This window comes from Lontra canadensis, unplaced genomic scaffold (assembly GCF_010015895.1).
Source record: "Lontra canadensis isolate GAN:19392208 unplaced genomic scaffold, GSC_riverotter_1.0 scaffold63, whole genome shotgun sequence".
In the NCBI taxonomy this organism is placed as follows: domain Eukaryota; kingdom Metazoa; phylum Chordata; class Mammalia; order Carnivora; family Mustelidae; genus Lontra; species Lontra canadensis.
Genome location: NW_022631057.1, coordinates 3,636,523 through 3,661,443, shown reverse-complemented (window position 1 = coordinate 3,661,443; position 24,921 = coordinate 3,636,523). Strand labels below are relative to the sequence as shown.

The 24,921-nt window shown below is 38.1% G+C and overlaps 1 protein-coding gene across 4 annotated transcripts in view; it reads left to right on the top strand.

Annotated features, from left to right (window-relative positions):
* Positions 1-24,594, top strand: part of LOC116879737 (C4b-binding protein alpha chain-like) — a 30,167-nt gene extending 5,573 nt beyond the window's left edge. For all 4 annotated transcript variants that reach the window (XM_032878153.1, XM_032878152.1, XM_032878151.1 and 1 more), the window contains 11 exons: positions 2,552-2,717; positions 3,685-3,867; positions 4,702-4,801; positions 10,279-10,364; positions 10,533-10,727; positions 12,250-12,432; positions 13,118-13,318; positions 18,923-19,105; positions 22,358-22,531; positions 23,465-23,640; positions 24,188-24,594. In XM_032878153.1, the coding sequence (XP_032734044.1) occupies positions 2,558-2,717; positions 3,685-3,867; positions 4,702-4,801; positions 10,279-10,364; positions 10,533-10,727; positions 12,250-12,432; positions 13,118-13,318; positions 18,923-19,105; positions 22,358-22,531; positions 23,465-23,640; positions 24,188-24,361 (1,815 nt within the window). In that variant the 5' untranslated portion in view covers positions 2,552-2,557 and the 3' untranslated portion in view covers positions 24,362-24,594. The remainder of the gene's footprint in view (positions 1-2,551; positions 2,718-3,684; positions 3,868-4,701; positions 4,802-10,278; positions 10,365-10,532; positions 10,728-12,249; positions 12,433-13,117; positions 13,319-18,922; positions 19,106-22,357; positions 22,532-23,464; positions 23,641-24,187) is intronic.
* Positions 24,595-24,921: the final 327 nt, after the last annotated feature.

Genomic DNA, 24,921 nt, shown 5'->3' with positions numbered 1-24,921 from the left:
GCTGAATCAAAGTTAGAAACATCGAGCTGTAATTAGAATATGAAGACTGGCCTGGAGACAAGGAGGGAACATTGGAGAAAGGACTGGCAGAATAAGTAGGAATCAAAGAGGGAAGAAGGATAAGAGGGCAAGTGATAATGGGCAGGGGTGCATTATAGGAAAATGTTTGGGACCATCAGGGATCCAGATTGTTCAGGTCAACCAAAGAATGGGGTCAACCAAGCACCAAATGACAGAAAAGCTCCTTGCTAGAAGCCAGTGAGGGAATGCCAATTCCTAAAGGATCAGTTTGCTGAAATCAATTTGCTAAGTTTGTCGAATGGTCAATTACTGAACAACGTTTTAAATATTCATTTTGAATATACTCAATGATTGTAAATGTCTTCTTTTTGAACACAGCTAATGAATATGTTCTTTGTATAGTATTTTAAGTATTTCTATTCAATTTCTTAAAAAGTCAAGATTTAATCTTATAGCTCTGTTTTTATATATATACTCAGGAATATTTTCTGGAGTATATCCAATGTACCTATTTTTATTGTGAACATAATAACTGCAACAATTCATATGGGGAATTTCCACTTTATACTATACTATCAGTCTCCTGAGTTTTTGTAGTCAAATTCTATTTTGCCAATATATCGGTATTTTTATTTTAGTTTATTTCATTTTTTAAAAATTAAAAACAATTTCCAGCTTATTTTAAAAAATTTTTAAAATACATATTGATTTTTTTAGCCTTTTTCTTCAATTTCACTGAAATTCAACCAATGCTATGAACTCATCAAAAATTAAAGAAACTCATTTCCATAGTTTTTACAGGTCATAACAGTTTTCACTGGAACAGAGAAATTTATCGTATTTTGCAAATTTCATGGATGATTTAGTGGATTGGTTTTCACTATGTGGAACTAACTTACTCCCACTAGTCTCCTGTCTCATCCGGATTGTCTGGGCAAGAGGAAGAGTCTAGAGATTTGGAGTGGAAGGAGGGACAAACAAAAAAGAAAGTGGGTATGTAAGGGCCCCAGTGCTGGTCTCCTTCACGCATCTGTAGACCACCTCAGTGTATTCAGTACAAATTCTGTAAACATACTTTAGTAAGCCAATACATTTGGTAAGTGGATCATCTCGTTGAATTTATTTATTTATTTATTTTGGCGGAATTGTCCTAGTGGCCCTGTCTGGAACTCAGGGGCCAAGATGTCTGTCAGGTGGAATGGTCCACAACTGATGATGGGTGGAAGAATGGCTTCATCAGAACTGAGTTTTGGAAAGATAGGATCAAATGAGTCATTACTCGGTTAGGAAGTTAGGGTTCTCCACGTAGTGTGAAGGGTCATTATAAACTTGTCTCTTTCTGTAACGTGGGACAGAAACATCTTTGAGGTAAATATTGAGTGCACTACCAGATATGTGCATAGTACGAATTAAGAACACCTGGGGCATATAGAATCATCTGGATCTAACAGGTATCAGAATAAAAGATAAAACTCAGTATTTCTTTGAAGTTAACTTCATATATTCCTTTGAGGACAAGGACTATTTCTAATGTAAATTTAAGATTTAAGATATATTGTTTTCCCCAAAGGGAACAGAAGTGGTGGTGAAGAGAAAAGTGTCCTTCATGATTTTGCTTTAAAAAAGTCTTCAAATAGTCTGATCAAATATGAAAGTATAATTTGTCACATATATTTTTCTTTTTCTTTATACAGCTATATGTATACCTATACATACAGATATACATATCTCTCCATAAACTATTCATTTAAAATTGCAAATTGCTTCATGCTTTATTGCCTCTGTTGACAATTGTCATGAGGAACTCTCAATACGACACAGATCTGACTCCTTTTCTCTATTTCATCATTTTCCTGCCTTTCAGTATAATTTTGTCTTACATTTGTTCCCTCTTCTCCAACTCCTCTGCCATTTCCATGGTCAGACCATTTCTGTGGCTCACCTGGCCAACTGCAGTAGTCTTCTTCTTCAACCTTCCTGTTTCTTCTCTTTGCTTACTTCAGTCTCTCAGGCACACACCTGCCACAGTGATTTTTTAAAAGCACAAGCACTGGGTGTTCAATGCACCTAATAAATCCTTGAACACTACTTAAAAAACTAATGATGTACTACTATATGTTGGCTAACTGGACACAATAATAATAATAATAATAATATAAATAAATAGAAATTAAAGCACAATAATGAATCACTCCTTAGCTTTAAAGTAAAAAAGGGGGAAACAAAATCCAAAAATGAAAAACAGTGGTTCTTTATTCCCTAAAGAGCAGCATCTATAAATTCCTAAACTTGACCCTCATATCCCATTTGGACACTTCTATAAGCTGTCGCTTCTTAACAACCCCTCCCCCATCTCTCCTCTGAATGGAGGCTAACACTCCCTGTGTCATGTTTTAACATTTGTGTGCATGTGCTTTCTTCTACTGTAGGTCACAATTTCCTTGAAGATGTGGACCACATAGTACTTACCGTAGTGCTTTATGATGACTAGGAATTTAATGACTGCTTATTAAGTTGAAGTCTTTTGCAGAAAAAAATGTGGGAGAATCATCAGGGCATGCACCCCAGAGCTCTAAATGGGATCCTTCATAGAAAAGAGAAAATGGCAGCCCAGCCCTTCTTTAGGCTGTGGAGAGCCTCTGATCCAACTTTGTTCCAAATGATTTTGGTCGCTGCTCTAATGGCTCCTGTTCTTGGTGAGTACTAGAGAAGTAAGTTCAGATTGGTGACAGACATTCAAGATCATCCACTCATTCTCTCTTAACACCAACAGATGATTCAACTTTTAGCAGAAAGCCACTTTCAGCAACAAGAGTTGATTTGATCAGGAATTTGGAATTTGGAATTAAAAAGGATTTGGAATTATTTGGGATTTAGGGGGAATTGGTTTTATCCATAGAAGAGACAGTTTTCTACCCACCTCCCCCTAGCATTTCTTCTCCAGGAATTTTCCAAAACAGTTGTCTCCCAACCATGACTTGAAACAAATTGGTGTGATCTATCAGCCCGACTGAACAATTTTCACTGCCTCTGGATCTATCCAGAATAGAGAGGAGAAATAAGTAAAGACTTCTCTTAGGGCTCCTGCAAGGCAAATTATTGGTCCCCTATTTAATTCTTGCAAGGAAAGCAGGATTAACATCTTTATTTTCAAGGACTCCATGTTTCTTCCTTTGCATCATTCAAAATCCAATGTGTACGAAAAGGTGCAAATTAAGAATGTGGTTCTTACCCACCTCTCAGCCACCTGGTTTCCCTTCCCTGAGACAAGCAATTTTATATAATGGTATTATTCATGAAAGACTATGTTTCTGTTGAGGAAATTTGTAGGAATTGTTGGCTTTGCTCAGATATCACTGAGTCAGCAGATATGAGGACTCTGAAAGAAGGATGAAATCACATCTATCATACTTAGATAAATTATCTCATAAACACTAGAGAAGGGATGAAAAATTTCTGCCTTTTATCATTATCATTAATCAGCAAATGTGTATTACTGATCATTCACTAGATTCATTGAACTATGAGGACAATACGAGTTATTATTTTTCTCGATTAGAAGAGAAAAGAATGGTCCTTTATCTAAAAATCATACTACTGAAACATTAAGACGCTGTGTTTTGAGCTGTAACTTCTGGCACTCTTTGTCATTTTGGTGTCCAGGAGATTGTGATCCCCCACCAAATTTATACTTTGCTTCTCTAACAACTGTGGTGAATGAGACATACTTCAAAAGTGGAACTGTCCTGAGGTACACCTGCCGTCCTGGCTATGGAAGGGTTAATTATGTAAGCCCGACTATTACCTGTCGGTATAACAAATGGGACTACAACGAATTCTGTGTCAGTATGTATGAAAATTTATTTTTCTTATTTACGCTTTTCACTTCTTTACAAAGATGTCTCAGGAATTAAATTTTCTCAGTGCAAATGAGAATCTTTGGTCACTAAGAAACCATCCAGTTGTCAAGTCACTCATTTCAATGTACATACGTGTGCTACTTTTAGAAAAGCATAAATAAAGAAACAAATAAAACAGAAATTATGAACTGCCCACTTGCAGTGAAAAAGAAGCTTATCTTTTACACTATAATTCACTTAACACTTCTTTCCAAAGTGAACTACAAATTCAATTTTAATATTTTGAAAACAAGACCCATTCTTTACAAAGTTATAAAAAGTTCGGTGGCCAGAGAGAGGTAATGTGGTTTCCAAAGAAACCTCAACCAAAGTATCTGCTGTGTTTGGAAGAAGGTTCCGTGATTCACTTATAGTGGAGAGTAAATTCTGTAATGTTCTTACAATAGTAAGGGTATCTACACTTTCTGTTGTCCCTTTGGTGACCAAGGACATGCATTTTTAAGTGGCTGACATACAAAGTATGTGCCACAGATCCAGAATGGAGCTCAGCTCCCTGATCAATAACTATCCATAGACTCCATTACCATAGTGATTTAACTGAGTGTTTTCCTCTAAGGGTGAAATGTACCAGAAAAATAGGAGATCAAACTTTGTATTCATTTATCCTCCAAAGTAAAAATTTAGTGAGTCAGGATCAGAAATAAATTTGGATCTCAACCTCAGGATCTTTCTGGAAGCATAGGTCAAAGCTAATCAGTCTTCTAATGCCTTATCTCTGAGTATTTGGAATCACTCATTATCATTTTAATTTTTCTGTCAGAGAAACGATGCAGACACCCAGGAGAATTAGAAAATGGGAAGGTGATAGCTGAGACAGAGCTCGTCTTTGGATCACAGTTAAAATTCCTTTGTTCAGAAGGGTGAGTGTGAAGCAATGTATAAACAGTTGTTTTAAATTAATTTTTAATAAATAGATGATGTATTTCAAAAGTAAAAATGATGTAAAACCATATACACTGAGAATTTTCGCTTCTACCCTCTTGCCATCCACCCCATTTCTTTCATGTCCTTAAAAACGGGGAACCACATTAATGGGTTTCTTATGTATCTTTCTAGTGTTTACTTTTATAAACACAAGCTAAAAATTAGTATATATTTTTATTTTACACCTTTCCAATAACAAACATAGCTTTGAGTCTTGCTTTATTTTTACTCGTCAATATATATAGAACATAGTTCCACGTTTGTGCATAGAAGTTCCTCAGTGATTTGTCTTCACAAGGTCACAGAATATAATTGTGTCATGTATCATGGATTAACAGTCTCTTGATGGATCCATAGGTATTTCTGATGTTTTGCCATTCTGAAGAGTGCTTTGATCAACCACTTTGACATATATAATTTCATACACATGCAATTATATCTGTAGGGTGAATTTTCAGAGTGGGATTTCTGGGTCAGAGTATACATATTTGAAAATTTGAAAGATACTGCCTAATTGCTCTCCTTAGAGGTTATAATGTTTTGCAGAGTATGTAAACGTCTGTCTCTACATAGACTTCCCAACTGTGTTGTCAATCATTTGAAAACATGAAATTTTTGAAAATTTTCCAAATTAAGACGTAAACATGAAATCTTACTGTAGTTTCAATGTATATTTCTCTTATCATGAGTGAGATTGAACATATTTTTATGTGTTCAAGAGATATTTGTATTGATTTGTGAACTATTTGGCATATCCTTTGCCTGTTTTTAAGAATTAATTTCTTGAAATTTCTAATCTTAATTTCTAGGATAGATACCTACACACATGAACATACACATACACACACACACGATATATACACATGAACCTATGCATACTAGGATATAGATTTTGTTTCTTTTTTATTTATTAATTTTTTTAATTTTTTATAAACATATAATGTATTTTTAGCCCCAGGGGTACAGGTCTGTGAATCGCCAGGTTTACACACTTCACAGCACTCACCATAGCACATACCCTCCCCAATGTCCATAACCCCACCACCCTCTCCCGACACCCCTCCCCCCCAAAACCCTCAGTCTCTTTTGTGGGATTGTCTCTTATGGTTTGTCTCCCTCCCGAGCCTATCTTGTTTCATTTATTCTTTTCCTACCAGCCAAACCCCCCACATTGCATCTCCACTTCCTCATATCAGGGAGATCATATGATGGTTGTCTTTCTCTGATTGACTTATTTCGCTGAGCATAATATCCTCTAATTCCATCCACGTCATCACAAATGGCAAGATTTCATTTCTTTTGATGGCTGTACTGTATTCCATTGTATATATATATATACACCAGATCTTCTATACCCATTCATCTGTTGATGGACATCTAGGTTCTTTCCATAGTTTGGCTATTGTGGACATGGCTGTTATAAACATTCAGGTACACGTGCCCCTTCGGATCACTACATTTGTACCTTTAGGGTAAATACCCAGTAGTGCAATTGCTGGGTCATAGCGTAGCTCTATTATCAACTTTTTGAGGAACTTCCATGCTGTTTTCCAGAGTGGTTGCACCGGCTTGCATTCCCACCAACAGTGTAGGAGGGTTCCCCTTTCTCCGCATCCTCGCCAGCATCTGTCGTTTCCTGACTTGTTAATTTTAGCCATTCTGACTGGTGTGAAGTGGTATCTCATTGTGGTTTTGATCTGTATTTCTCTGATGCCGAGTGATGTGGAGCATTTTTTCATGTGTCTGTTGGCTATCTGGATGTCTTCTTTGCAGAAATGTCTGTTCATGTCCTCTGCCCATTTCTTGATTGGATTATTTATTCTTGGGTGTTGAGTTTGCTAAGCTCTTTATAGATTTTGGACCCTAGCCCTTTATCTGATAGGTCATTTGCAAATATCTTCTCCCATTCTGACAGTTGTCTTTTGGTTTTGTTAACTGTTTCCTTTGCTGTGCAGAAGCTTTTGATCTTGATGAAATCCCAATAGTTCATTCTTGCCCTTGCTTTCCTTGCCTTTGGAGATGTTCCTAGGAAGAAGCTGCTGTGGCTGAGGTTGAAGAGGTTGCTGCCTGTGTTCTCCTCAAGGATTTTGATGGATTCCTTTCTCACATTGAGGTCCTTCATCCATTTTGAGTCTGTTTTCATGTGTGGTGTAAGGAAATGGTCCAATTTCATTTTTCTGCATGTGGCTGTCCAATTTTCCCAGCACCATTTGTTGAAGAGACTGTCTTTTTTCCATTGGACATTCTTTCCTGCTTTGTCGAAGATTAGTTGACCATAGAGTTGAGGGTCTATTTCTGAGCTCTCTATTCTGTTCCATTGATCTATGTGTCTGTTTTTGTGTCAGTACCATACTGTCTTGATGATGACAGCTTTGTAATAGAGCTTGAAGTCCGGAATTGAGATGCCACCAACTTTGGCTTTCTTTCCGAACATTCCTCTGGCTATTTGAGGTCTTTTCTGGTTCCATATAAATTTTAAGATTATTTGTTCCATTTCTTTGAAAAAAATGGATGGGATTTTGATAGAGATTGCATTAAATGTATAGATTACTTTGGGTAGCATAGACATTTTCACAATATTTGTTCTTCCAATCTAGGAGCATGGAACATTTTTCCATTTCTTTGTGTCTTCCTCAATTTCTGTCATGAGTACTTTATAGTTTTTGAGTATAGATTCTTTGCCTCTTTGGTTAGGTTTATTTCTAGGTATCTTATGGTTTTGGGTGCAATTGTAAATGGGATCGACTCCTTAATTTCTCTTTCTTCTGTCTTGTTGTTGGTGTAAAGAAATACAACTGATTTCTGTGCATTGATTTTATATCCTGACACTTTACTGAATTCCTGTACAAGTTCTAGCAGTTTTGGAGTGGAGTCTTTTGGATTTTCCACATATAGTATCATATCATCTGCAAAGAGTGATAGTTTGACTTCTTCTTTGCTAGATCTTGTTTCTGATAAGAGCTGCAACTTTCCCTCCAAGTATATTATTTTTCTTTTGACTTGGCTATTGATTCACTTTTTTTCTTCTTAAGGAAAAATTGTTTTCATGCTTCGTATTTATCAAACTCTCTTTTTAAAATGGCTTCTGGATTTTAGGTTTTCATTTAAAAGCTCTTCTCTAATACAAAATTTTAAACTATTTGCTTAGATTTCTTATGCTACTTTTATGTTTTCATATTTTTTGGTGCTGAAAGCTTTGATCCATTTGGAGGCAATATACAATATACAGTGCAAGATATATATCCTAGCCTATATTTTCCCATATGACTTTCCTGTTATTCCAAAAGTCCTTTAGTTTGCTGATTTTAGAGTGCTTTTTAACACTGTATTAAATTCTCATATATATCTTGTATGTATCTGCATATGTTTCTACTTAATGCTGTTGTTTTGCCTACATAGTCATGTACACATTTCACAGTGATGTACTACCAAGGCTTTATAAAATATTTCAATAGCCTGTATGAGTAGTCCTGCCTTATTGTTTTTTTAAAAATTTTTCTTGACAATACTTGTTTATTTTTCTATATAAAGTTTAAATTTAGGCATATTTAAAAATCAGTACTGGATTAGTGTTTAACTTAACTTTTTTTTTAAGATTTTATTTATTTATTTGACACACACAGAGAGAGATCACAAGTAGGCAGAGAGACAGGCAGAGAGAGGAGGAGGCAGGCTCACTGCTGAGCAGAGAGCCCGATGCGGGGCTCAATCCCAGGACCCTGAGATCATGACCCGAGCTGAAGGCAGAGGCTTAACCCACTGAGCCACCCAGGTGCCCCTTAACTTAACTTTTGAAGAAACTTTCCCCAAAACTTTTCCTTTACCCTCTTAGGGTCTCTGACTGGGTTTGAGAATTAAGTTGACATAAGACTAGCAGGAGAAGAGCATACATATTTTAGTTTTAGATGTCCATGGGAGCCTTCACAGGAAAATGAAGACCCAAAAAGTGGTTAAGCCTCAGTGTTTATATACTAGGTTGAAGAAAAAGTAGCAACTGTGGAAAAGTAACCTCTGGAAGTAACCTATGGAAGGTTGCAGGTAGATAAGTGTCATTTTGACAAGGTCTGTCTGTACAGATCTCTCCTGGCTTCACCTCCCCATCTCTCATGATAAGCTTGTTCTTTTCCTCCTGTTATGGGGAAAGCATCTTTCACATAAAAGTTTTATCTCCTGCTTTCAGGAAGAAAAGGAGAGTTCAGAGTGCCTTTCTTTGTCTATTTCAAGTGCTTTAACTCAAAATAATCTTTGGTAATTTTACTCTTAGTTGTTTTGATACAGACCATTTACTTCACCATTTTGTTGCTATGTGATGCTCTTTTAAAATGTAGCTTCAGTGGACACCTGGGTGGCTCAGTGGGTTAATTAAACCTCTGCCTTCGGCTCAGGTCATGATCTTGGGGTCCTGGGATCAAAACCTGCATGGGGCTCTCTGCTCAGCAGGGAGCCTGCTTCTTCCTATCTCTCTGTCTGCCTCTCTGCCTACTTGTGATCTGTCAAATAAATAAATAAAATCTTTAAATAAAATAAAGCAAAATGTAGATTAAGTATTATTTCTACAATGCTTATTTGAAATACATTTTAAAATAGCTATTTTGTTCTGTTTTGTGTTCCTTCTTCAGGTTCCACAACTAAGTATGTGTTGATTCTTCTTTTCTTGTCCCCTGTGTTTAACATTTTCCCCTAGTACTGTTGTTTCCTTTTGTTTGATTTTTGCACATGTAATCCTCATTATTCCCTTACTATGTATGACTCGTGAGATGTGAAGTGAGAATATCCAGAAGGGAAGTGCTGTTGGAATGCCGAAAGTATTCCTACTGGAGTAACTGGAAACCACATTTTTCCCTTGGTTTCCTGGGTAGCTTAGAAAACATATTTTCAAGAAATTCCAAAATAAGTAAATGCTTAATTCTCAATGTCTTTTATCTTATTAAGAGATTCATTTTTCTTTGAGTTAGTATTAAATAAGTCCCAGGGGCTCTAGTTTGCCAAAGGTAACATTTCCATTAGTGTTCAACCACAGTGTACATTTAGTCCTTGATGATAGTACCATTTTAAGACATACTAACAATGCTTTTTCTTTCCATTACTATCATACACTGAGGGGAGTAACACAAACTGAAGGAAGCTTAGAACTGTCAAGAGCCATAAAAAATGGGGATTGTGAATGGGGGAGTTAGTGGCATATTGGAGAGGGTAAGCACCCAGAAGTCAGAAGGGGTCTGCATGTCAGAGGGCCTGAGAAGTTGGGGTGTGTCTAGAGACTGAAGTTTTACTCATTGGGAAGTGTTATTTGGAAAACATTATTTCTTCATTTTTACAATTGAGTAACCAGTTTATTTGTTTAGATCCCTTTATCCAACTTAATTTAAGGTAAGAAGAATTTCATTAAACTCTTTGATCCTATTTCATTCAGATATATTTTAATTGGCAAAACCACTAGTTATTGTGAGATCCAAGATAAAGGAGTTGGTTGGAGTGATCCTCTCCCACAATGTATAGGTAAGTAAAGACTTCTTCTGGCTTGACTGCAAAGCTAAACCATGTTAGAAAATAAAACTCTTGCGCATCTTCGCTGCTTCTCATACCCTCCATTAGAATATGTATCGTGAATGCTAGATTTGCAAAGGTACCTTCCCTGATGATTTCTTCTTCTTCACTCCACCCCAGTTGCTAAATGTAAGCCTCCTCCAGACATCAGCAATGGGAAGCACAATGGTGTAGATGAAGATTTCTACACATACGGCTCTTCTGTCACCTACAGATGTGACCCCAACTTCTCAATGATAGGCAAAGCCTCCATATCTTGCACAGTGGAAAATAAGACAGTAGGTGTCTGGAGCCCAAGTCCTCCTACTTGTAAAAGTAAGTCACAGTGATGAATTTTGGCCTGAATGGTTTGCTTTAAAGAAAAAGGTAGGTGACTTTGCTGGGGGAAAGGGAATGCTTCCGAGACTAATCATTGCAACAATGCAGTCATTTATCTGCTCCAGTGGTATTTATGTTTGATGTACCAGCGTGCCGTAACAAACAGCAACCAAGATCTCACTGGGCTCTGCAAAGTAAAAGTTGATTTTCATTCATACCAAGTTGGCTCCATGTCCAGGGGACTCTAGGCTGGCTATAGTCTAGGGGGTAAATTCAGCAACAAGTCTAGCAATCCAGGTTGCTTTGCTCTTGTGATACTTCTGCATCAAAATGTGCTTTCAAAATATCTTCAGTAGGTGAAGAGAGAAAAGTAAATTATGACCTGGCTTTTTAAAAGAGCTTTGGTCCAAAGTGACCACATATCAGTTTACAGCCTTTTGTCCCAAACTAATAATGTGTAGACTCTATCTTAAGGGAACTGAGGAATATTGTGTTTTGTTTGTTTAGGGAGAGGAAGTGGAAATATTGGCTAGCATTTACAACGTTCACTGTAAGTGCCTACAGGACAAAACAAACAAACAAAAAAATCAGAAGATCTACTGAGTATTGTTACTTGGCTAATCTGAGGCTCCTTCCTTTGCGACTAAGTGTCTACATAGTATCATTTAATATTCTCACTCACCACAGAACACAGTCAAATCAGGGGGTGATAAAGCATGATCCAGGGAGCAATTCAAAATGTCAGGAGTCCAGACAGCAAGAGGTGGAAATAGCAGAGTTTGAGGACAGAAATTTAGCAGCGCCAGATTACAAAGGGCCTCATGCGTCCCACTAAGAAGTTCAGAGTGAAGGTGAACGGGAAACTTCGAAAGGCTTTAACTAGGGAAATAAATATGTTGCATTTCAGAGAGACAAGTCGGGCCACTGAAGAGACAACAAAAGAAGGGGGACAAAACTCAACCTATAGACACCTGTTGTAACCATCCAGCCATGTGGTGAAGGTAGCTTCAGCCATAGCCATGAGTCATCAAGGTGGCAGGACTGACATGGGGCCAGATGACTGACTTCTGTGGGGTTGGGGTGCCCAGGGCAGTTTGTTCTGTGTTTGTGAGAGCACAGATCTCTGATGCCTGACTGCCTCTTCCTCATGACCCCCATATCATCACCACTGGCCACTGACCCACGCTGAAATCATGCAGAAAAGTAGGCCACTGTAAGGGAAGGATTATGAGGTCTTTAGGGATGTGTTTCTTTTGGGTTATAGATGGCTGGTTTTTCTTGAGTAAGCTGGGGTTATTCACAATCATATCATAACAGAACTGACAGGATAAGACCTCATTTTACTGAGGCTTGTAAAAGTTGCAATTATATTCACTTTAAAATGTTTTTCTTGTATCTACTGGACGTATACTGTATTAGGCTTTTGTGTCATAGTTGAATCTGCATTAGCAATAGTAAGTGATATCCTTATTGCCATTTCTCTTTTGTGACCCACTTGTCTTTTCTTGTGATTCTTTAGAAATCGTCTGTGTTAAGCCAACTGTTAAAAATGGAATAGTGATCTCTGGATTTAGAACCACCTATACTTATAAAAACTCCATGGTATTTGACTGTGAGAGAGGTTTTATTCTCAATGGAAGCAGTTTAATCCATTGTGGAGAAAATGGTGACTGGGATCCCCCTCCTCCCATCTGTGTGCTCAGTAAGTATGGACCATGCAGGAAGTTCAATGTTTGGCATCCAAATTACCCAGAAATGTTGGTGGAGGTATATTTGTATGCCTAAACCTACTAGAACCAGAGTAAACATTTAAATTTAGATCAATAATTGTCTTTATTTTTTCTAATTGTTGGGAAAAAGAAAGATTACAGTACGCTGGGTAAGGTCTTGTATAATCACAAAAGGTTGCCATATACATATGTGCACGTTGTGGACACTTCAACCCTAAAGGGAAACATTAACATTGTAGACATTGTGGATTAGTGTATTTATTTCAACAATTTTCTCACAGTAGGAAACTTGTTTTGTTCTAACAAAATCATTACATTATGATAATTGATTGAAAGATTCATAGTAAAGTGTCCTGGAGGGGGTTGGGAAGGTCAGAAATGCCTTTTTCCAATTTCCACAAAAAAATTATATAAACTAACCATGATTCTGACACTCTGAAACTATAAACTCACGTGGATCATGAAAACTTCTGCTAATAGTAATAATGATAACTTGGTGCTAGTTTGTTTTCTGACATGGCTGATGCCTCAGCCATGGCAAGACAGTCCCTGGCTGAATGAATGGGTGGGATCCTCTGATAGGACAGGATTGTTGATGATCACCGTTGTATCTCTAGTAGCAATGACTTTCCTCGCTTGTTCTTCTTTTATGAACAGATAGTTGTACTGACTTACCAGACATCCAAAATGCCTCCTGGGAAAGATATAACAACCACGTGCCAACAAAAGAGCAAATGTATAATATTGGAACTGTGTTGAGGTACACATGCTCTGCTGGCTATAAACCTGCTTCGGATGGGCCTACAACTGTGACTTGTCAGAGAAATTTGACTTGGACCCCACACATAGGATGTAAGGGTGAGTCTCTGCTTTTTAAGTCTTTTTGTAGGTTAGATGCCCACCATGGGCTAGGCTTTCTTTTTTTTTTTTTCCTTAAAATGAATGCAATTTTATCTTTCAAGATGCATTTAGGATTATAATAATTCAACAGAGGAATGAAGTACTATTGTCAGAAGGGGTCATGAAAGTCTTGGGGGAGCTGAGAAACTGTAACTATAACTTTCCTTATCCCATTTCAAAATCAAATGAGATGCAGACACGGAGGGAAAGCGGAAGTGAAGCATTGAGCAGACTGAGCATTAGCTTCCCCACTGGTGAAGAAGCATGGAGAATAGGGTTCAACATTTACCAGAGTCAGACCTCCATCACAGCCCTTTCCTCCCCAGTGTCAACTTTGGGGTGCTTAGTAGAAGGAAAGTCTGTGAGACAGTCATTAAGTCAGCCAGCTGCAAAGTGGCTTGTGTCTCTATGTCTTTGAGCTGAGGGGCTGTGGGTTGCAGGAGCTGGGTCTTGTGACCTGCCCCTAGAAGACAGACCCTGACCCCTGACCCCTGTCCCAGTACTCTGGCCCCTCAGAGGGGGAAAAAAAAAGAACTTTTTGCCATCTCAGATGTCTTTTCTCTTTGAGAGAATGTGAGGAGCTGAGAGATAGGTGGATGCAATTTTATGGGTTTCAATGGAATTGGCAACAGAGGGAGACAATGCTTCCTTCTGCACATCAGAATCTTGCCATTTTAGAGGTAAAGACACAGAGGCCCAGGATATAGGGAACTTTATTCTACAGGTTGGAATTTGAAAAATGTGTAAAATGAAAGTAATGAAAAATGATAGTTTAGATCAACTCACTGAAGATCATTTCACATTAGGACTTTAAGTTTAATTTTACTTATTTAGTCTCATTTAGGGGCAATAAAATGAAAAGTTTTAACAAAATTACTGAATTAAAATATATTTAACAATGATTGCCACCACTTAAGTAACAAAGTATTGATAAATACAAGATTTTCATAAAAACAGACACATAGATCAATGGAACAGAATAGAGACCCCAGATATGTACTCTCAACTCTATAGTCCCCAAAAAAGCAGGAAAAAATATCCAGCAGAAAAAGAGAGTCTCTTCAATAAATGGTGCTGGGAAAATTGGACAGCTACATACAGAAGAATGAAACTCGACCATTCTCTTACACCATACACAAAGATAAACTCAAAATAGATAAAAGATATCAATGTGAGACATCAAAATCCTAGAGGAGAACACAGGCACTAACCTCTTCAACATCAGCCACAGCAATTTCTTTCAAGACACGTCTCCAGAAGCAAGCGAAATAAAAGCAAAAATGAAATTTGGGGGACTTCATCAAGATAAAAAGCTTCTGCACAGCAAAGGAAACAGTGAACAAAACAAAGAGGCAACCCACAGAATGGGAGAAGATACTTGCAAATGACACTACAGACAAAGGGCTGATACCCAAGATCTGTGAAGAACTCCTCAAACTCAACACCCAAAAAACAAATAATCAAGTCAAAAAATGGGCAGAAAACATGAACAGACACTTCTCCAAAGAAGACATATAAATGGCTAACAGACACTTGAAAAAGTGCTCATAATCATTAGCCATCAGGGAAACTCAAATCAAAACTACATTGAGATACCACCTTACACCAGTTAGAATGGCAAAAATTGACAAGGCAAGAAACAAAACGTGTCGGAGAAGTTGTGGAGAAAGGGGAACCCTCTTACACTGTTGGTGGGAATACAAGTTGGTGCAGCCACTTTGGAAAACAGCGTAGAGGTTCTTCAAAAAATTAAAAATAGAGCTACCCTATGACTCAGCAATTGCACTACTGGGTATTTACCCCAAAGATACAAATGTAGTGAAAAAAAGGGCCATCTGCACCCCAATGTTCATAACAGCAATGTCCACAATAACCAAATTGTGCAAAGAGCCAAGATGCCCTTCAACAGATGAATGGATAAATAAGATGTGGTCCATATACACAGTGGAATATTACTCAGCCATCAGAAAGGATGAATACCTAACTTTTGCATCAACATGGATGGGACTGGAGGAGATTACACTAAGTGAAATAAGTCAAGCAGAGAAAGTCAATTATCATATAGTTTCACTTATTTGTGGAATATAAGAAACAGCCTGAAGGACTTCAGGAGAAGGAAGGGGAAAATGAAGGGGAGGAAATCAGAGTGGGAGAGGAACCATGAGAGACATGGACTCTGAGAAACAAACTGAGGGTTTTAGAGGGGAGGGTGATGGGAGGTTGGCTGAGCCTGGTGATGGGTATTAAGGAAGGCATGGATTACGCAAACAATGAATCATGGAACACTATGTCAAAAACTAATGATGAACGTTAGTGTGGTGACTAACATAACATTAGTATGGTGACTAACATAATATAAAAAATTTAAAAATATAAAAAAAGGAAACTTGATTTTCATGTAATAAAAAAAACCAAACACACATAAAAATAAATAAATAAATAAACGCCTTTGAGGATTCTCCTTTCAGGTGTCTGTTGGCTACCTGTATGTTTTCTTTAGGAAAAATTCTATTCAAGTACTCTGTCTGTTCTTTAATCAGATTATTCAATTATTCAATTTTTCAGTGTTGAGTTCGATAAGTTCTTGTTATATTTTGGATATTCACTCCTTACAGATATTTCCCTCCATTCAGTAGGTTGCCTTTTTGTTTTGTTGATAGTTTTCTTCACTGTGCAAAAGTGTTTTAGTTTGGTGTACTCCTAATAGTTTATTTTTGCTTTTGCTTCCCTTGCCTGAGAAAACAGATCCATAAAGATGTTGCTGATTTTAATGTCCAAGAGATTACTGCCTATGTTTTCTTTTAGGAGTTTTATGGTTTTGGGTCTCACATTTAGGTTTTTAGTCCATTTTAAGGTTTTTTTGTGTGTGTGTGTATGGTGTAAGAAAGTGGTCCAGTTTCATTCTTTTGCACATAGCTGTCTAGTTTTCCCAGCACCATTTATTGAAAAGACTGTGTTTTCCCCATTGTATATTCTTGCTTCCTTTGTCATAGGTTACTTGACCATATGAGCACGGCTTTATTTTTGGGCTCACTGTTCTCTTCTATTGATCTATGTATCTATTTTTGTGCTAGTACCATACCGTTTTAATTACTATAGCTTTGTAGTACTTCTTAAATCCAGGACTGTGATACTTTCAGCTTTGTTCTTCCTAAGGATTTTTTTTTTTTTTTTTTTTTTTTTTTTTTTTTTGCGATTAGAGGTCCTTGTGGTTCCATATAAATTTTAGGATTATTTATTCTAGTTCTGTGAAAAAATGCTTTTGGTATTTTGATAGGGATTGCATTAAATGTGTAGATTATTTTGGGTACTACAGACATTTTAATAATGGTAATTCTTCCAATCTATTAACATTGTACATCTCTCTTTTTTATTTTTATTTTTTTTTTTTTGGTGTCATCTTTAATTTCTTTCATCAATATCTTATAGTTTTCAAAGTAGAGGTCTTTCACTTCCTTGGTTAAATTTATTCATAGGTATTTTATTCTTCTTGATACAATTGTAAATTGGGTTCTTTTCTTAATTTCTTTTTCTGCTACCTCATTGTTAGTATATAAAAACGCAATAGATTTCTATATGTTAATTTTACACCTTGCAGCAGCTCTGAATTTATTAGTCCTAACGATTTTTTGGTAGAGTCTTTAGGGTTTTCTATATATAGTATCATGTCATCTGCAAATAGTGACAGTTTTACTTCTTTCTCACCAGTTTGAATCCTTTTTATTTCTTTTTCTTGTCTGATTGCTACAGCTAGGAATCTAGTACTATGTTGAATAAAAATGGCAAGAGTGGACAACTTTGTCTTGTTTCTGATCTTAGAGGAAAATATTTCAGTTTTTCACCATTAAGTATGACGTTAGCTATGGGTTTTTCATATGTGGCCTTTGTCATGTTAAGATATATTTCCTCTACACCCACTTTGTTGAGACATTTTGTCATGAACAAGTGTTGTATTTTGTCAAATGCTTTTTCTGCCTTTGAAATGATCATATGTTTTTAAAATTTTTTCCTCTTGTTAATCTGATTTGCAAATATTGAACCATACTTCCATCCCTGGTATGTATCCCACTTGACCATATTGAATGGTCCTTTTATTTTTTTATTTTTTTTTTTGAATGGTCCTTTTAATGTATTGTTGTGTTTGATTAGCTAATATTTGGTTGAGGATTTTTGCATCTTTGTTCATGAGGAATATTGCCTGCAGTTTTCTTTTGTGTGGTGTCTTTGTCTGGTTTTGGTATCAAGGTAGTACTGACTTTGAAGAATGAATTTGGAGGTTTTCTTTCCTATTCTACTTTTGGAACAGTTTGAGAGGAATAGGTATTAACTTTTCTTTAAATGTTTGGTAGAATTCACCTGTGAATAGTGAAACCATTTGGTCCTGGACTTTTTTTTGTTGGGAATTTAAAATCTTACTTTAAAATTATATTTATGTTTCTCACTATAGTTTTTTTTATTTAATTACTTAATAAAGGATATATTTAACCATTTAAAAAGCAGAAGTGAAATGATATTTACCCTACTTTTCAGAAAATCTGATTCAGTGTGGGTTTGGACTTATGACTTAAATATTTAGAAGTATTTTCTATGGTATTACATAAATAGTAATATTATAATTTACAAAACATGAATCTTGGGTATTTTTATTGTAATTCATAAATAAATGAGTGGTGAGAGTGTTTGAGTATGCCCAAAAGACCATTGTAGTGCTAGTCAAGCTACTGATATGAAGAATAGGGCATTTTAATCTGCTCTGATATTTTCTCTTACATCAAGCAATATCAAGTTCTACCTGAAAGTATTCCTACTAATGAATAAAAAAATATATCTTTATCAGCTCTTATTGCATTAAAAATGGAAGAATTTGAGTAGCTATTTCTCTTAAATTTGGCCTCAAAAAAGAAAAATCCTGATCATATGCAGTAATTTAAATTTATTTCTGTGCGTTAACTGTCAGGTGGATATAAACTTTTTTTTTTTAAGATTTTATTTATTTACTTGAGAGAGAATGAGTGAGAGAGAGCATGAGAGAGGAGAAGGTCAGAGGGAGAAGCAGACCCCCCAAGGACCTGGGAGCCTGATGCGGGACTCAATCCCAGAAGTCTGGGATCGTGACCTGAGCCGAAGGCAGTCGCTCAACCAACTGAGCCACCCAGGGACCCTGGATATAAACTTTTAAGGACATTTTTCCTCCTGTGACCGAGGAACTGCAAGGTATTAGAGAGGTTAATAATGATGTAACCCTAATGAAATCATAAGCAATGACTGTTACTTGTCATTGCTTTTGAATACTTCTGAAAATTTGCATTTACGTGCAGGTTTCATCCAGTGTCTCATTTTGGAGGCTCCTAATGAAATTTTTTAATTAAGGGAAATGACTAGGTTGGAGTATTTTAGCAATCAGGGACAGGGAGAGCAGACCAAGAGGGCCTCAGGTACCTTTTCTGTTCCCCCAATCTCTCTTCAGTGGTGAAATCTTGAAAAGCAGAAATTAGTTTATTATCCATGGGAGTCTCATTGCAGTGATTTTACTAACCATTTGTCTCAATTTTTATTTTTTAGAGGTGTGTTGCCCAATACCAGAGCTGGAGAATGGTGAAATCATTTCACAACGCACCAGCTCTGTGAATAGCTGTGCTTATTTCTATAGAGATGTAGTTTATTATAAGTGTTATAAGAAACACCTTGAAGCTAGCTGCCAAGAAGATGGCACGTGGTATCCCAAAACACCAACATGTGATGACCGTAAGAGCTTATGGAATTTTATGTTATTTTTTCTTTTCCTTTTTAAAATTTACATTCAGGTTGGTTTACACATAGTGTATTATTAGTTTTGGGGTAGAATGTAGTGATTCATGACTTGCATGTAACACCCAGTCCTGGTTATATCAAGTGTCCTCCTCAGTGCCCATCACCCAATTACCTCATCCCCCCACGCCACTCCCCTCCAGCAACCCTCAGTTTGTTCCATGTTTCTGCGTACCAAAGTGATGGATATTATTAAGGGAAGGTTTAAAATTAGGAAGAATTTGTATACCCTGCATGATTTTTGGAGTGGATACATTTGTTAAAAATCATTGCCCACCTCCCAATCCAACTTTCTTTTTCCTCCTCATTGTTTATTCCCATTCTCTTGACCTTCCTGCTTTTCTTTTCTGAATCAGTAAAAATAGGCCACATCTAATAGATCAGCTGAACTTTTCAATTATTGCCTTCTGTTTCTTGGTGTTTATTGTCTTGTCTTCTCATCTGTCTGTTCATATGCCTGCATATCTGCATTTCAAGAACCACCCAAATCTGTTTGAACCCATCTTTCTAAACTTGCTTCCTTTCCTCCACAAACTTCCTTCCTTCCTGCTGCTGTCTCTAAGTTCTCCTTCAGACTCTCTCCCAGTGTGAAACGTCTACCTCTCCCTCAGCAAGAGCATTTAGGTGCTAAACAAAATCCTACATCTCCCACTGTTTTCCCATGGCCCTATCTATTGATGGTCAAGAACAATTATCCCTGGGGGACGGTGATGTTTCTTCTTGCCTTGTGTGTAAGAAGGAGCTCTAAAGTGGTTCAGATTGCTGTGTTCCAGAAGATCTTATAAAGTAATATTGTGAAGTCTCATCACTATAAAATATTATCTCTCAACTGGCACTTCAACTGTGCCTTTATCAGGCCATTCCAATGTCCAAACAGATTTACAGGTTCGGGATGATGCAGTCTATAATGTGACTAGTATATTCTAAGGCCATGGTCTCAGTACCACACCTCTTTTGCTGTGAGTGGGTTTTCTAGTTGCACATAGACTAATCCATTTTCAATTATTTAAACAATATAACTTTCAGATAAAAGTCTGACTGAAGTCCCACAAACAGAAAAGGCAAACTTATACCTGGAACACTTGTGTATTTCTGTCAAAAGACATACTTGTCCCTTCTAGGTAGAAGGGATGCAATATAATCAACTTGCTACCAAGTGGCTTTGTAGTTATCTCAAGGGATGGTATCATATTAAAGACTTAATGTTGTGGCTGGCAGTTGAAGATTCAGTGACAGCCTTGGTAAGTGGCAGTCCATGTTGCTGTGCCCATGCTTGTTCTTCATCCATACCACCCCTTTGCTCCTCTTCCTCTTGTGACAGCACTGGAAAGGCCAATGGCAGAAAATGGCTGATTTTAACTTGCTGAGATATTGTTTAATTGTTTAATGCCTACCCTACTGGGGATGCTCCGCTGGTGTTAACATGCAAAATAAAAACTTTGCACTTCCTGTTGTTCCCATATGTCAGGTCACCTACTTCTACCTACCCCAGATCTCGCTGGGCCTAATCTTCCAATCTTTGCCCTTGAGGGCACTGCCAAACAAGCCATTCATTCCGGGCCATTCCAGGCTCATTTCATCTATCTTTAGCCCACTTCTTTTTCCAACAAAGTGAATGAGCAGATCATCTAAGATTTTTCCTTACTACTGTCTTTCCCTGATCAGCCTCTAAAGCAGCTTCTGTCCATTTGCTTACACATACCCAAAATATACATCTGTGAGTAAGGCTTGGCTTCTCTCTCTTCTGTCAGTTGGTTATAATGGAGACTCCACATAGTCATGAGTGTGAACTCAAGAGGCACTTGTGCAACAGTGGATGGGCATAAGGAGGACCTAAGCCTCCTATGTGGGTGGGCTGCTTGTGCCCTCTGGTCCTTGCAAATGCTCAATCTCAGATGATGACTTCCATTTTATAATGAATTATTTGTTGTCTGCTTGGCCTTATAACTTGGTTCTGATTGACCAAAATCATGATTTTGGCACATGCTCACTTCATGACCGAATATCAGGCACAGCTTCTATCAGGACCAAACAACATGTCAAGAGTTATATCTCAAACAGCACATTGCATGGCCTTGCTTCAGGATCTCAAGGGTATATGCTATGATAGTCCCATTGATATTTGCATGCTTTCTGACTATAACCACTTTCAATGTACGAGGCTCTGCTGCATCTTAAGTTAAAAGCAATAGGACAATTACACTGCAACTGCCTTAGTAGAACAAAAGATGTTCTTAGTGTTCGAGGCATTTAGGAATTTACAAGGGTTTAGGAGGTCTTCACCAGGAACCCAGATGGATTATCTATCTATCTATCTATCTATCTATATCTATCTCAACATGCTAGCTTCTTCTTGCTCTTTCAGTATAATTAACATAATGCCATTGATATTCTGGATCAATGTGGATGTTCAGATAATATAGTATCATCAGACTCTATTATGACAGGGGCAAGGGAGTTATCATACCCCATGGCTGAAACTACAAATACATGATTTGATTCTTCTGTGTGTATGCTAACTGTCTCTGACCCTCTTTTTGTATAGGGATAAAAAGAAGGCATCTGCTAAACCAGTGGTCATCATTTCCCTGAAAATACAAAAATCTACTCTAGCAAAGATATCACATCTGAAATGAGAATGAAAATGTTGTTGAGTTTTTGAATAGTCGACTATAATTTCCCAGAATCCTAACTTCTCTTGTAGACTGCGGAAGTAAATGGCAATGGAATGGGGAGGCAGCTTCAATTCTTTAAGAGTGGCACCAATTCCCCCATTTCCCCTGACACCTTGGTATATGATATGTTTTGTAATATGTTGTCTTCGCTTGAAGGGGGATGGGATGAGCAAGATCAATGGCTTCTACTTGACTTCTTGGATATGACAGGTCTTACCCCAAAAGGCAAGAACTCAATGTGGGGGTTGAACAAAGTATTAATTTTAACCATTCCCATTATCCATTTGAAGATATTAGATGACCACCAGGTGGCCTAATGATGGGACCAGGATGGTTCCTCGGCCTGAGGCTTACAGGAGGGCAGCCCAGGTCTTGGGTTGGACTAAGTGTTCCCCTGGGCAGAGAAGATGACAGGACAGAACGGAGCCTCCTACAAAATACACAAATTATGGAATGAATTATTTTTTACATTCAACAAGCTCATGCTTTCTCACTTTTCTCTCTCACCGTCAAGACTGTGATTTCCCTCCTGAGGTTGCCCACGGATATTACGAAAAAATGAGAGGACTGCAGGCGTTAATAAAAACTGAAGTGATATATAGATGTGACAAAGGATACACTCTGGTTGGAGAGGCCAAACTCTCCTGCAGTTCTTCACACTGGACCCCTGCAGCCCCTCAGTGTAAAGGTAATTCCAGCTCCCTTTTCAGTCGGGTGGGTGGAAGGGTCACAAAAGCATGGAAGCATTTGATTTGATTTGATTTGATTTATTTGAAATTGTGACTGTGTTCAGGACGCAAACAGTACAAAGGGAATACATAAACATCAACCTCTCTTCCTCTTTCCCCCAGTCACAAAATTCAGCCCCTATGCCCACTTTCCTGTATATTTCCAGAAAAATTCTGCACATGGCTCATTTCATCTATGGCATGTGGCAAAATTTTGATCTAGCATGAATGTGGGCTCTCGTGGGCTAGTTGCAAACATCACGAAGTGGCAAAGACTTCCATCACAGCTTCGTGCAAGGCCCCACCAGCACACGCTGCTGGCTATGGTGGGAGGACTCCTACTGTGTTGTGGGGACAGGACAAGTCAAGGTCAGGTCTGACTTTTACAGGCACACAGGTTAATAGCACGTTGCCATCAGCAACTCCGGGGATGATTGGCCACCATAGTCTCCATTACACACAGAGCCCAATTGGCAGGAGGGAACATTTCATAGCTCATGTCTTGCTGGGATCGAGAGATGAGGGATACTTGATTTGACAGCTGAGGACCTGGGGTCACATGCCTTTTTTCATATCTTATCATGTTCTTGAGAAGTATGAAGACCTTGGGCAAGTTTCTTAACCTGTCTCTCAAATTTCTCCCAGAAAAATGGGAGTATGGGAGTGATAACTGTCCTTATCTCACAGAGCTGAATCACATAAAATTTTCCGCCTGAGTCTGATATATCAGTGTGGCCAATGCTCAGCCAAAATGCTAACAAAAATTACTGTTACCAAAACCAAAGATAAAACAATTCACAGCACCTGTGATAGTTAATTCTTATGATCCTAGCCTGTTGTCATGTCTTTTTCCTTAGATTTACATATTGCTTAAAACTGTGTTTCCATTGTAGCTCTGTGCCCAAAACCAGAAATAGCCCATGCAAAGCTGTCTGTGAATAAGTATCAATATCTTCAATCTTCAAATGTCATCATCCAGTGTGACTCTGGCTATGAATTGGTTGGTCCCCAAAGTGTCACATGCTCAGAGAGCAGAACCTGGTACCCTGAGTTGCCCAAGTGCGAGTGGGTAAGTGACATGATTCAAGAAAAGCTCCTGTGTTAGCCAATCCTAAAATAGGGGCCTCCCTCTAAACACTGTCCCAGCCCGCAGTGGTGAGATCTGACTTGTCAGGAGTCAGTTCTGAGTCCTTCAGAGGAACTTTCTTCTTTCTTGAACACTGTGGTTGGGTAGGAGTGACAAGCTTTCCTCTCTCACTGGAGGAGAAGGAAAAACCAAGCCCCTTAGGGAGAGGAGGGTCTCAGGTACCTGGGACATTTTCTAGACTGTATAATATACTGTGTTCCATTTCTGGATGGTCTCAGAAACATCTGGACATCTCTGTCCTCACAGAAGCCCCCTATGAAGCTATCTCAGAACAGATCCCTATCCCTCCAGGAAAGACCATGTTGGGACCCAAGATGTTTTCTGGTTTTCCTGCTCACCAGGCAGTTCTGGGCTTGGTCTTGGCTCTGAGCTATAGTCCTGTCATTGCCAAGAGTCACTCCTCAGCCCTGCTCCTTCTTGATTTGGAGAGAAGCCACTCAACCACACCCATCCTCTACTTCTCTTTCAGGTGATCCCCGAAGACTGTGAACATGTCCGCAAAGGCAAAAAGATCATGCAGTGTCTCCCCAACCCAGCGGATGTGAAAATGGCCATGGAGCTGTATAAGTTGTCTTTGGAGATTGAACTACTGGAACTACAGAGAGACAAGGAAAAGAAATATACTACAGAGTCACCAGTGTAATTTCCCCCCAAAGAGGGAGAAAAATGTACCGCCTTCAATGCAATACAGATCCCTTCAGGTTACCAGCTCTACTATCCCCTTTGCACCATCATTTATGGTAGTAAATATCTAGAAAGGATAATTTGTTCACATTTATTGCTTCATGACTGTAGAATTATTGATGATCTTGTAGCTGATGGTTTTCCTTTTCTGGACACAGAGTGCACACTTTGTTTCAAGTAAAAAAAAATATGTGTCAGAAACAATTTTGCCTTTGTGGTCGTTAAGACTCTGTCCGTAATGAGGTCCCTAAACACACCCATTCCAGAAAGTTAATACATTTCCTGAGTGTAAGGGTCTTGGACATGGATATGCGCTCATTTCCCGGGTTGCCTCACTGCACACTTGCACACGTGCTAATCCCTCAGCTCCTCAGTATTTAGATTCAGTGTCAACACACCCCATGTTCCTAGTCCATTCTCCCCATTTGAAGGGAGTCCTGCCCTTTACGAACCCCTGTGCCCTCGCCCTTTGCCTCACTAATGCTATGTCTCAACTTCTGCCTGACAGGAAAGGGATTC